The following is a 14,236-nucleotide window of genomic DNA, read 5'->3' on the forward strand; positions in this document are numbered from 1 at the left end:
TTACATCTTAGACTAATGCTATTAGCAATTTACCAAATTCAGAAAAACTATAGAAGTGCAACACAATAGAACTCTTGAGCAGTAGGGAGAAAATATAGACAAAGAATGATCCACTTTAGGTGCAAAAAATAAAAATCTACACTTTACACTCACATTACTTAAATACAAACAAAGCATATTCTACTGCAGCTTCTCTACAAAAGACAGCTCCACCTCTTGAATGTCTTTGGATTGTCAGTTCACAAACTACCACCTCTCAGCAATGTCCACTCATCAGAGGATGAATCACCCACAGAGTGTATTTTCTTGATAGCATTTATCTACTTTTAAAATTACTGCTGAGTCCCTGCTCCTTCACCTCCTCCTTCTTCCTCAGGACCACCACAATAAACACACAATCGTACACTACACTGGACTCCAGTGGTACATTAGCATCTGTTGATGAGCTGCCTGCCCCTCCGGTCAATGGCCCCTGTGACTCTACTGCTCTGATCTTGTGCCTACTTAGTGTATCTTTCCCATTGTCTTCCTTTGCATGCTGTAAGCTGGCCATTCCTGTTGCTCTCAATGTGCCTGTGTGTCCCTTAACAGTCCTTGGCACAAGCAATATCTCTTCATGGCTCCAGTTGTGCCCACTTTCACCTCAGGAAGTCCTACTATGTCAAACTCACCTTCTACCTTGAGCAAGCTCCTTTCTGGACTCCCCTACTTTTGCTAATGCTCGTACTATTTTACTAGTCAATCAGGATTGAAACTTACAAATTGTTCTTCTCCATTTCCTTCCATAATCCAAGTATTTGTTAAGTGGGATTATGAGAAGTTGGGATGTTAAGAATGCATATAAACTGTTTGAAGAGGCCCATTGGAGAAAGAGGTAAGAAGTCAAACAATGGAACATTGCAGGAGAGGTCCCCCAAACCAGCAGGCTGTGAGCCGAATCTGTTTGATCCACACAGTGTTTTAAGAATTTTAAAATTGGTTTCCAGCATTTAAAATCAGACTATTTCATATGAAAATCCAGATTTCCAACTTCTCTCAAAAAGAGAGCATCAGAAAGTCTGGCCTTCCAGCCCTCCTGCATGATATTGATCAATGTCTGCATCCTTAGTTGGAGACATTGTCTCAGTTCACTCCACCTGTCTCTACTTGACTTTGAGCCTAAGAGCCAAGCTCTATTTATCATCATGCTTGTGCTATTATTCTTCTTATAGTAGAGAGAGGAGAGTGAAACAGTTCTTGTAATACCAATGCCTCTACTCCAAGTGGAAAACTAAGCGGGTCACCAGCTTCAAGAAAGAATTCTTATCTCAAGCTCTCTCCATTCATCTCCCTGGCCCTCTGTGCATGGCCAGATTCTGTCTTTCACAGGCCCTAGGCATTTTTGCCTTCTTGGGCTCCTTCCTCCATAAAAATATTAAAAATTATATTTAATTTTAAATTGTTAATATGGTATTATATATTAATAATTTATTTAAGTATCTAACTTCTTTTCATTTTAATGCAATCATATTGGTATAAAGCCAGATATATTAATATTATATATTAAAATACTTTCTTTGATGTAAAAGTTTTTTTTCCTTTCGATTTTGAAAGGAATCCAAACATTTTCATAGGCCACCAAAAGCATCATGGGCCCTGGGCACTGTGGCCACTGGGTGCCTAATAGGTAAGTGAGCCCAGCCCCCATGGACATTTGAGGCATGCTGGGTAACTTTCGAATCCTCAATTCACCTGAATATCTTTGGGATACACAGTCCGTAACCACAGGTGAATTCATTTTCAGAGCAAGTTCTCCTGGTGCAATTCTGATTCTCATCATAGCCATCAGTACAATCCACATCGCCATCACAGACCCAAGACTGGGGAATGCACCTCCTGTCCGGAGGTCTGTCATTTACACAGAGAAACTCTGAATCCGAGCAGTTTTGATTCTCTGAAACCAAAGCACGCAAGAATCAGAAAGCATGAGAGCTCAGTGCAGCAGTTAATTCTCTTTGCTTTAATGTTACTTACCATTCTAAGTATGAAAGGAAATGGGAGGAAAACACGTAGACAAATTACATTGCTATTATAATAATACATCATAATAAAAATACCTCCAAAGGTTCCATTTTAATTGCTTTGGACCCTGGCTTTTTCAAAGAAATCAATATAATAAAATGCCTCATTTATTTTTCCATAAAATACATTAGAAGGGTCATACTTTTTCCCTTAGGGCTTCAGAAAACCACTGCCATTTTGTTAATTGGATACCGAACGTCTTATATTTTGGTAACTTTTTTTAGTTTACACAAGCACAATGTGAGATAGGTATTTTTACACCATTTGTACAGATGAGAAAACTGAAGCTCAAGATGGTTAACTGGATGTCTCAAAGTCACAGAACTAGGTGAAGAGCTGGGGCTTCAAACCTAGGTCTTTCTCCTCCAAATTTAGTGCTTTTTCAACTACATTATAGCTACCACCCCAAGCAGTACTGGGGTGGAGAGGAAAGGCATATGTTAACAGAGTTGTCAGAATCCGTGATGCTATGAGGAAAGAGAGGAGATGCTGACATCGAATCATTAGTGTCCACAAAATAAAAGAACAGGTGTTTTATCCAGTCTCATTGCAGGTGAATAGGAAACAAAAGAAAGGAGATGTTGGTAAAGACAGGTGGGAGAAATGCATACGCCACAATCCATGTATGTGCAGCTGAAAACCACCCATGTCAGTGGATAGGGTGGATAGGGTAAATGTGGAGTTGTGATCCACCACCAAAGTCACAACACAGGAGGGTGCCACCAGATGCAAGCAGCAGGGAGCCATTGAGTCTATTGCCCTACCATAGAAAGACATTATTCTAACACTGATTAGATTAATTCTTGAACTAGCTAAGATTTCCATACCCTGTTGATAATGAAAATGATGTTCCATTGTCTACTCAAGAGGCATAACACCCCTCCCTCCATGCCGCTTTAAGGTGACAAAGGAAACTAGAGACAGTTCATTGTTATACTGTGAAGGTTGCTATTAAGAGTGGCCAACCACTGGGTACAGTGGCTCATGCTTGTAATCCCAGCACTTTGGGAGGCCAAAGCAAGAGGATTGCTTGAGCCCTAGGCAATATAGTGAGACTTCGTCTCTACAAAAAAAAGTATAAAAAATCAGCCAGGCATGGTTCTGGGTGTATGGTCCCAACTACTTGGGAGGCTGAAGTGGGAGGATCGCTTGAGCCTGGAAGGTGGAGGCTGCACTGAGCCATGACCCCACCACTGCACTCCAGCCTGGGCAACAGAGTAAGACCTTGTCAAAAAAAAAAAAAAAAAAAAGGAGAGACAACCAAGTATTTGTGGGGTTTTTTTTCCCCCTAGAAATGTAGGACATTATGTCCATTAGCTAAATGTAAGAGAAAGAAAGTAAACATAAAGTCATTTTTCATCACTCTGAAGCATTTAAGTGGATGATATCAAACACTCCCAGCATGGAGAAACAAAGGTAACATTCTATCAGTGTCCATTCAATTACAGAGAAATCTGCAATCATACTCTCCAAACACAGAAAAACAACTCTACTGTGTTTCCCTGGAATGTGACTCTGCAGAGGAATTAATCAGCTTCACTTACGACACTGGTGCCTTTCATCCTCGTCACTCATATCCCCACAGTCATTATCACCGTCACAGATCCATTCGCTTGGGATGCACCTCCCACCGTCACACTTGAACTCATCAGCTAGGCATGTTCGCTCAGAGTGACCTGAAAAGATCAATAGCATTCTCAGTGAAAAAAAGTGGTTTGCAGTCCAGGAATCTGGAGACAAGCTGGCTGTAGCATGGGCTGTCTAGAAAACCTGAAACAGAGCATTATTTCATTATATACATCTAGGGTAGTCCTCCATTAAGACTAGTACCAGTGACCAACAGTTTGAGGTAAAAGTAGTCAACTGACAGTACAAAGCCCTAATTATCTATGATGACTAAAATGAGATACAATATTCCCTTATGTGTATGGTAGAGAAAGAACACTTCTTTTCCAGGAAAGATATGAATTACCTACTATTTCACATGTTTCTATTTTAAACTCTACTTTTCATCCAAAACCATTTTGTTTTGTGCAAACTCCCCCGCCTGCACTCCCCATCCCCGCTTCCTTGCTCCCTTTCCTTCTTTCCATAACACTTACCACCACCTTTCAACATACTAGATAATTTACTGATTGGTTGCCTGTCTCCCCTCTTTACAATATTAGCTCCATGTGGGTAGGGATTGTTGTCTTATTCACTGACACAGCCCAAAAGTTCCTAGAACACAGCTGTTCAATAAATACTGAATTAAAATAAGTCACTCTTCTACTTCAAATTAGCCATCACTGATTCAGATGCTTTAACCCTAACCCCACATGTTCCTATTTAACTAATGAAGGTGTCATAGGCTCCCAAACCCAGGGAGCCCTGGAATTAGCCTAAGGCAAGAGAAAGTATAATTGCAACTGATAAAGACACAGCCTATATCATAACAGTAACAAGAAACAGGCTCTTTCAGAAGCTGCTGTGAAAAGTGTGTACATTGATCCAGACTTTTTTTTTTTTTTTTTTTGAGACAGAGTCTCACTCAGTGGCCAGGCTGGAGTGCAGTGGTGCAATCTTGGCTCACTGCAACCTCCGCCTCTGGGGTTCAAGTGATTCTCCTGCCTCAGCCTCCTGAGTAGCTGGGATTACAGGCGTGTGCCACCATGCTCAGCTAATCCTTGTGTTTTTAGTAGAGACAGGTTTCACCATGTTGGCCAGGATGGTCTCGATCTCTTGACCTTGTGATCCGCCTGCCTTGGCCTCCCAAAGTGCTAGGATTACAGGCGTGAGCCACCGCGCCTGGCCTGATCCATATTTTTTGAAGAGACATATCTCCTTTGATACAGCAGCACCACTTCTGGACATCTAGACCATAAGGATCTTTCCACATGTGCACAAAGGATGTTCATCCTGGCACTGTTTTTCATAGTGAAAAAATGGAAACAACCTAAATGTCCAACCACTAGGAAAAGGATAAAAGTACATGGACCATTCGTATTTTAAAGTATTCTTTGGCAGTGTACAGGAATGAGGCAGGTCTGTATTTGCTGACATGATGTTAAGCTTAAAAAATAAAAACTAATTGCAGAAAATATGTATAGTAAGACTCCATCTGTTTTTTTAAAATCTATATATCAAGATATATAAAAGTAAAGTGAGATATATAAAAGATAAAAGTAAGGCAAATTCACACTCAACCTTTTAATAGTGATTATCTTTGAAGAGTGAGGGGATTGGAGAAGGATGAAAAAACGTAAATTTTACTTTTTTGTACATCGTATTATTTCTTTAAAATATATTTCTGAATATTATTACTTTATTACAACGAGGATATATTCATATATAGATTATGTGCTTATTTTTATTTAAATATATCAGGTCATTGGTACTCACTGCTATTACTATGGCTTTTGTCACCATAGAGAAGTTTAAAGACTCATATTAATTATTCATATATTTGAACCAATAATTCATACATTTGAACCAATCTCTAAGACTATTCTACTCATCTAGTAGTTATTAATTATTTCCTTTACAGGTCCTCAAAACTCTATGTGCCCTTTGCTTTCTATAAAACTTTCAGTGTTGGGGAAAAAGAACTTAGTGAAGCACTCCAAATACCACTCTCCAACACAGAATTTAAACCTGAGAGAAAACTGGAACTGAAAATAGTTTGACTTCAGCTATAAAACTATACTAATGATCCTAAGAAAATATCCTGAAAATAAAATGTTTTAAATACGATGTTAATATTTACTGCAATGATATATACAATAGAGGAATAAAATAAAAGCAACCTAATGCTTAATAATAGAGGCAGTTAATTCGATGATACTACAACCACTCAATGGAATATTATAGTCATTAAAAGGCAGTATGAAGACAAGGATGAGCAAACTTTTTAACTAGATAGTAAATATTTTAGGCTTACAGGCCCTATGGTCTCTGTTGCACCTACAGGACGTGGCCATAGTAGAGGGACAGCAGCCATAGATGTTATGTGGCTGCATTTGAGTAAAATGCTGTCTATAAAGACAGGCAACTGGCCACAGCCATAGTTTTCTGACTCCTATATAGCAATATGATTTATTGACAGGTTTTTTAAAGCAATGTAGAAGATCGTATTTTTATATTTTTACAATTATGTAAAAAATGTGCATGGATATAGATTAGAATTTGTGAAGGCAAATAGCAGCCTCTAAATGTAAACAGGGCATAACTGTCCCCAGGAATACAACCAAAGGCCCCTGCAACTTCTTGGGCCTCTTGTGCTCATAAACTGGCACAGAGAGAGAACAGGAAGAGGATGCATGCCCCTAATATACTCCTTCCCCATGTATATGACTCCAATCACTTTTGGGTCCTCTGACAGCTTTCTGGGCCAGCACTCAACCAAATTCAGAAACTTCAATTGAGAGCCAACTAAAATTAAGTTCTACCAGCTAAGCACTGTATTAGGTGCATCACCAATATAATTTCATTTTATCAGCATCAATCAGCAGCTTCCGTATCCTGATCAGCTCCCCACACAGTGCTCTCCACTAACAGGTCTTTAATGAATATCCGCTGAGCGGTGTCAGCATTCCAGATGAAAGCTGGGACAGGAAGTCCAAGCATCCAGAAGCCATGACCCTGGTCTGTATTTGAAGCGGTTGGAAGAGACTGAAGTTGTCTAGCTGCATCGTGATGTTTTTCATGCTTGCTTACTCTCTTACCACAAGAGGCAGGTTCATCAGAGGCATCAAAACAATCTGTTTCTTGATCACAATACCAGTGTTGAGGAATACAGCGCCCAGATGTGCATTGGAACTCACTGCTGCTGCACGTGTGAGTGGCTGCAGGAGGGAAAGAAGATAAAATCCATGAGCAAAACACAAGCATGTTCCCATCAGTCTTAACAATCTGCCTCTATCTCTGAGCTAGATAATAGTTACCAAAAAAGGAAGACTGAGCCTGGAAAATGGATGCTTGTGTAAGCTTTCTGTGGGGAGGAAGAAGTATGGGAGACAGAAGGAAGTCAATCCTGCCCCAATTCCCCAATTTGTTTTTCTAGATTCCAGAAATCAAAAAAAAATTATATTTGTTAGAAATACCAAAGAACTGTCTTTGTGATAAATGAAATCACAAATTATAAGTCTTGGTTTTATTTTTTCTACTATAATGTAAAATTAAATAAATTCCATTGTAATAATAATTAAAAGCAAAACAATAATGTGATCATATCTAAGCTCACTCCACACACAACCGTATCCAAGGATGAATACGAAGATAACTTTGCCAACTAACTCTAGAAAGTTGGCAAAGTTATCTTCGTATTCATCCTTGGAATACCAGACTTTTAGTTGAGTAAGTGGGAAACTGCCTATGTTTGAACATTGACTCTTTTCTCGAGTAACTTTAGGTAGCTCTGGTTATATGCATTTTCCAAATTGTTATGTGGGTGCACATCTAATTCAAGTCTTGTAATTCTTCTGGTCTATAAGGCCATCTTGCTTTGGCCCCTGATATCTGATGATTTGCCAGGGGAGAACTGACATAGAAGCAGAGGTCCCTGAAAAGTCAGCAATAACACCTATCTGTCTAGCTCTGTCTTGTGGCTGCATCCTGAATTCTGCTTGCTTGTGCTGCTGTTACTACAACAGATTCCTCTTCCTGTGCTGCACCTAATTTGGTGGCAAATAATTATGATGCACTTTGATTTCCTTGGGAGGGGACCAGTGACAAGAGTTTAACTACATATACCCAGAACAGGGAAGGCCAATCACTAAATCCTTAAATTATGTATCTATTTACACTAATAGTCTCAAAGTTATCAAACTTAAGAAAGGCCTTTTAATTTGAGCTATAAGTACAGGAAATTGTTTGAATGAACCAAATTGCTAAACATGAAATAGAGATTTCTGAAATTCAAACGCATCTAGGGGATATAAAGATACTTTCAGTTAAGTGGCTCATACTTGTAATCCCAGCACTTTGGGAGGCTGAGATGGGTGGATCACTTGAGCCCAAGAGTTCCAGACCAGCCTGGGTAACACAGAGAAACCTCATATCCACAAAAAATACAAAAATTAGCTGGGCGTGGTGGCACATGCACATAATCCCAGCTACTCAGGAGGCTGAGATGGGAGGATGGCTTGAGCACAGGAGGCAGAGGTTGCGGTGAGCTGTGATCACACCACTACACTACAGCCCAGGTGACAGAGTGAGACTGTCTGAAAAAAAAATAATTTTCAGTTACTAATGGCCACTATAATAACATTAAGAGTAAATTATAAGGGCTTAACAGGCAAATTCTGCCTAAGTACATGAAGGCGAAAGGCTTTCAACACTGGGAGAAATGGCTCTCCAATAGTAGCAGATCTCTGGAAGAAATATTCGGGGTCTGGGAATTCCAGCCAGGGAACAGAGAGAAAGAGTTTCTCATACCCCTGCAATCACATACGAAAGCAACTGCCTACCACCTCTACTTAGAAGGTCAAAGTGAAATGACAATTGAAATCAGCCCGAATACCCACGCTTCATATCTTTGTATTAGCTCACAACATGCATCTCTGGAATGATAGAAAGAAAAGCAGTTTTATCTTACTCACTGCAATAAGTAGGGTTTTCATCACTGTTATCTCCACAGTCATTGTCTCCATCACACAAATAAACGCGAGGAATACAAATATTTGAATTATGACATTTTGTGTATCCAGACTGGCAAGTGCGATCAGCTTGAAAAAGACAACCAGATAAATATTAGGAATATATCCACCAAATATGTATTATGAACAATATCCATGCTAACAGATCTATTGTAGAACTCAAACCACTGTAAGGGCAGCATTTTCAAAGCCATCAGAAAGGCAGGATCCATGATACTTATGTTACCTATAGATTCTGTAGTAAAAAGACATATTTCCAGCTGATACTGGGGAGAAGGGAGAGGAGACACTGGTTTGTAACTTAAATCATCTGTTTTCATTAATTAATAGTATCAACAAGAGTTCCAACTCTTGGTAAAATAAACTATGGCATTTCCACACAATGGGGTAACATGTAGCTATTAAAGGAATAAAGAAGATTTCTATATACTGATAAGTAATGACAGTATAATCTTCAGGATATATTGTTAATAGTAAGAAAGCAAGGTTCAAAACAGTAGGCTAACTTTTGTGTAAGAAAAAGGACGATATAAGTGTATGTGTGTGTGCGTAGCAAGAGAGAGATGCTTATATTAAAAACAATAACAACAAAGAAAAGATAAACTAACAAAAATTGTCATCTCTCTGGATAGATTGAGAAGAGCACAGAGGAAGCAGAAAGGAGAGGAAGAAATGAAGGACTTCTATAAATGCACCTCGTCATGTAGTTTTAACTTTGGAACTATGTATGTTATTTTGTACAAATAAAATCAATAAAATAAAATAAAATTTGGAAACAGCAGTAGATAAAGCTAACTATATATCAGGTTGATAGCACAAACCTGCAGGAAAAAAAATTCCAAATATCTTTAAAATAAATATTTTGACTGCATATCTCTAGTGGGACATAATCTAAAAAGCAAGAAGAATCTCGCACTTAGTAGATTTATTGTTAATAGTATTATCTGAATGGTTATAATAATGTTGAAATTATTATACGCATTTTGAAATTACTATATAATAAAACAAATAACTAAATGTCAAGAGAAACTATGATTTTAAGCATAAGAAGAGATGTAATTATAAAATCTAAAATATAAACAACCTGTAGTCTTAAATTTAAATGGGAAATATCAATAAAAAGTTTCTTCTAGGTGGCTCACGCCTGTAATCCCAGCACTTCGGGAGGCCAAGGTGGGTGGATCACGAGGTCAGGAGATCAAGACCATCCTGGCTAACACAGTGTAACCGCGTCTCTACTAAAAAATACAAAAAATTAGCCAGGCATGGTGGTGGGCGCCTGTAGTCCCAGCTACTCAGGAGGCTGAGGCAGGAGAATGGCGTGAACCCGGGAGGCAGAGCTTGCAGTGAGCTGAGATCGCGTCACTGCACTCCAGCCTGGGCGATAGAGCAAGACTCCATCTCAAAAAAAAAAAAAAAAAAAATTTTTGTTTTCCTTAAAAACTGTATTTCCTAGTTCTGACCATTGAAAAGGACTAGAAGCAATGAAAGCTAAGTAGGAATGAGCACCTCAACCCTGTGATAATTTCTAAGTACCACAAAGGGAATGAGGTCTCCTTGGATAAGTGGCTAATTCCAGGACTGGGACAGGAAATATAAGACAAGCTTGAGCTATAAGAAGATGGATTGGGGTCATGTCAAAGAACAGAAAATCCAAGTTAAGGACTCCCATTGGCCTAAGTTTGGACAACTGGGCACCAAAAAAACAGTTGACAGCAGTGTATTAAAACTCATCAAATACATGAAGATCAAAGAGTTCAATATAGTACTAAACTAAACTAAACAAAAAGTTAATTCTCCTTTGTCACCAACTCACTACTCTGAAAATTGACAAGCAAAAGGTATTTATCCTGTAGATTCTAATTACCAACAAAAGCTGATAAGGGAAATGTCTTCTTTATCAAACTTCAGCTAATAAATGCAGCAGGAACACTAGAATTCTAAAGAGCCCATTTCATAACTCTTAAAGAAATAATGGGTTTACGGAACAACCACCCATGGATGCTAAAACCATTGGGTGAAAGGATGATGGGAGCTTCATAAGAGATGATTCAGGCTAACACCAGAATCCACTTAAAGTGGGGCAACCAAACATCATGTGCCTCATGAGGTGATGCAACAGGAAACGCACAGCTCCACCTCTGAAATACTCTTACCCAAAGAATTGCACCTGTTACGATCAAAACTCTAGGTCTAAATACCAGTTCATAGGAAATAAGAGGGATAAGATAAATTAAATGGATCAATTATGCAATTAGTCAAGTCCAGAATGTGAGATATTCTACACGACAAGTCACCTAATCTTTCTAATGAATCAATGACATTAAAAAGTGGGAAGTGTTGTGGCATAAAAGAGATTGAAGAATTATAACAATCAAAATCAGTTGTAGATCTCATCTGAACCCTAACTTGAACAGAGAACAGTAAAAGCACATTTTGGGGATAAGTGACAAAATTTGAACATGCACTAGGTACTCAGGGATATTTAGTAAGCACTGTTGATTTTGCCAGGCATTATAATGGCATGGTAGTTATTTTCCAAAATGTTATCAGTGAAGTGCATGTCTAGGAGTCACTTTAAAATACTAGAAAAAAGGAAAGAAAAATGAAACAAGATTGGTATTTGTTGATACTTGCTACCGCGCCTAGCCAAAAATTTACGTTTTAGATAAATACTTAGGGGTTTTTTTTTGGAAAGCCTTTGTTTTTATATAATAATTTCATCTCCTGTGATCCAAGACTTCAGACCCAAAATCACAATAAGCACTTAAGATAAACTTACGGCAATTTTTCTCATCTGAAGTGTTATTATCATGGCAGTTGTCTACACCATTGCAGATAAACTCACGAGGTATGCACCTTCTATTATTGCACATAAACTCCGTGGTGGCATTGCAGTCCCTGAACAGGCACCCTGCCTCATCACTGCCATCACCACAGTCATTGTAGTAATCACAGCGGTAAGAGTATTGGACACATCGCCCATTGGCACAGGTGAAGGCTGTCGGTGAGCAGGTGTGAAGTGCTAAGAACAGGAAAAACATGAGAACAAACCCTCTTGATTAAAGCATTATCCTAATTTTTAAAAAGATACAATTAAATAAAAGAGACACTTTGAATTTACCTTCCAAGGCAAAAAACGCCGCAAAACGGACTGCATGCAAAGTGAGATAACACTTTTAATTAGTTAGATTAAGCAAAATATGTTGTATACCTTTTTTAAATTGTTTTATGCACAAATCAAGTAATTTAAGCACAAATCAAAGTCATTCTATTTCTCTATAATCTCAGTTTATCTCAATCACAGAAAAGCATGCAATTATAGTTTATTTCAGGAAAATAAAAACTCCTAGCCCCTATCACAGTCTGCTAGGAAAAGGTAACCAACCTCAGAACTCCCTGAGAAAGTCCACTGTGTTTTACTCACTCTATTCAGATGGAAGCTGAGGATTGGAAGTTATTTTCATAAAATTTTTGAAATAATGACCTTTGTGCTATGAAAATTAGTAAAATGATACGTTTCCTTAGTCCCAAGCTAAGCCAGGCTTAGCATGCACCATGCCTCATGCTAAGGGATTTTTACATATTGTTTCTCTTACTCCTCATAAGAACCCTAGTAGTAGCTCCATTTTACAGATGAGATGTCTGAGGCTTGAGATATTAAGTAACTTTCCCGGGTCTATACAGATTACAAATGCGATCACCAGGATGATGATTGTGCTTGTGCTCTTAACCACTACAGAGGTGATTTAACAGAAACAGTCTGGATTATCAGAGGAAACATTTTTCTGCTCTACCAGGATGCCTAGGCACACATTTCAAACACATTCACACACAGCAGGATTCCATACCAAACACTTGACATCAAGATGTCATTAGCTCCTACCAAAAGCGCCAAGAGTCCAACTCACCACAGACACTTTCCATCTCATCACTGCCATCCCCACAGTCGTTGTCATTATCACACTTCCACTCTTCCGAGATGCAGCGCCCATTGGAGCAGGTGAAGGAAGATGCACCACATCGTTCACCATTGTCCACAATGCAGTGCTTCCTGTTGTTGGCCAAATACCAGTTGCCCTCATGTGGACACTGGCACTCAGCACCATTTGGACCTGAAGAAAGATAATCCCAGAAGAAGCAAAAGATGGATGCAGCCACCCTTCACATTGACTCCTCCACAATAGCACTTGCAACAGCTTCTACATTAAATGCTCCCTAAGACAAGCCATGGAAATTCTGCCCATTGACCTTTTAACTATATTCTGAGTCACTTTTCCATCAAGAAGAGCAATCACCAATTTCTAATAAATGTGCCGATTCCTTCTAAACAACAGGAAATATCAACGACTCTTCTCAGCAAAATTTGCAAAGCAACAACATCAAAAGGCACATCTTCCCGTGAATTTGTTCTTCTTTATAAAATGCACAATGAAGCACATATGATCCCACCCACAAATATCACCAGAAATATTTCAAACTATAAATAATACCTCTTAAGCAGAAAATGTAAATCCTTTTATAAGGAAGGCAGGCTCACTGACAGAATTCCTAGTCAAGACATGAAGTAGGGCAGCCAAGGCCTTCATCTTTCTTTCTATCTCCATCAAGCTTGTATTTAAAATGCCTTCATAGGCTGAGTGCTGTGGCTCACGCCTGTAATCCCAGCACTTTGGCAGGCCGAGGTGGGCAATCACTTGAGGCCAAGAGTTTGAGACTAGTCTGGCCAACATGGTGAAGCCCCGTCTCTACTAAAAATACAAAAATTAGCTGGACATGGCGTGTGCCTGTAGTCCCGGCTACTAGGGAGGCTGAAGCAGGAGAATTGCATGAACCCAGGAGGTGGAGGTTGCAGTGAGCTGAGACCCTGCCACTGCACTCCAGCCTAGGCAACAGAGTGAGACTCTGTCTCAAAAATAAAATAAAATAAAATGCTTTCATAAAAGGGCTCCATATAGATTAGAAAAGAAGCCTGCCAAGTCTTCCTCTCAAAATATAGCCCCAGGTCTGTTTTATAAATTACCCTGACATCAAGGAGAATTTGAATTTTTTTCTCTTGTGAGAACTTCAGCTTTCCTTACCAATTGGTATTGTGATCATTATTCTCCATGTTCTAATTTTCATGGTCAATGCCTTACCTGATGCACAGATATGGCTGCAGCCCCCATTAAACTGTTCACAAGGATTGTTACACTGTTGTCTCTGGTTCTTCACAACAGTGTTGATTCCCCTGGGCTGGGAGAGCAAATTTGTGGTCATTGCAATCTGACCTGACCCGTCATATTTGTTAGCTTGGTAAATTCTTTGTGTGTACAAGTCAGTCCAGTAAATATACTGGCCATAGAGAGTCAAGCCAAAAGCATGAACGGCTGCATTGACAATGACTTCACGATCCATGCCTGTCAGAGTGCTGCGTTCAATCCTCTGCCTAAAATGAAGCAAAAAAAAATTTACAAGTTGAAATCTCAAATGAGTTAAGTTTTCAACTGGCAACCCAATGCATGCGCCTCATCATTGTTTACACAAGCCCCAAACTTTCT

At 39.1% G+C, this 14,236-nt stretch overlaps 1 protein-coding gene across 1 annotated transcript in view; it reads right to left on the reverse strand.

The window, feature by feature from the left end:
- LRP2 (LDL receptor related protein 2) overlaps positions 1 to 14,236 on the reverse strand; it is a 231,935-nt gene that overhangs the window by 63,077 nt on the left and 154,622 nt on the right. The window contains exons 42-48 of the mRNA XM_054476935.2: positions 13,835 to 14,124; positions 12,608 to 12,811; positions 11,479 to 11,721; positions 8,640 to 8,765; positions 6,765 to 6,884; positions 3,606 to 3,737; positions 1,732 to 1,933 (exon numbers count right to left, since the gene is read on the reverse strand). Coding sequence (XP_054332910.1) covers positions 1,732 to 1,933; positions 3,606 to 3,737; positions 6,765 to 6,884; positions 8,640 to 8,765; positions 11,479 to 11,721; positions 12,608 to 12,811; positions 13,835 to 14,124 — 1,317 coding nt within the window. The remainder of the gene's footprint in view (positions 1 to 1,731; positions 1,934 to 3,605; positions 3,738 to 6,764; positions 6,885 to 8,639; positions 8,766 to 11,478; positions 11,722 to 12,607; positions 12,812 to 13,834; positions 14,125 to 14,236) is intronic.

Source organism: Pongo pygmaeus, chromosome 11, assembly GCF_028885625.2.
Source record: "Pongo pygmaeus isolate AG05252 chromosome 11, NHGRI_mPonPyg2-v2.0_pri, whole genome shotgun sequence".
NCBI classification, from domain to species: domain Eukaryota; kingdom Metazoa; phylum Chordata; class Mammalia; order Primates; family Hominidae; genus Pongo; species Pongo pygmaeus.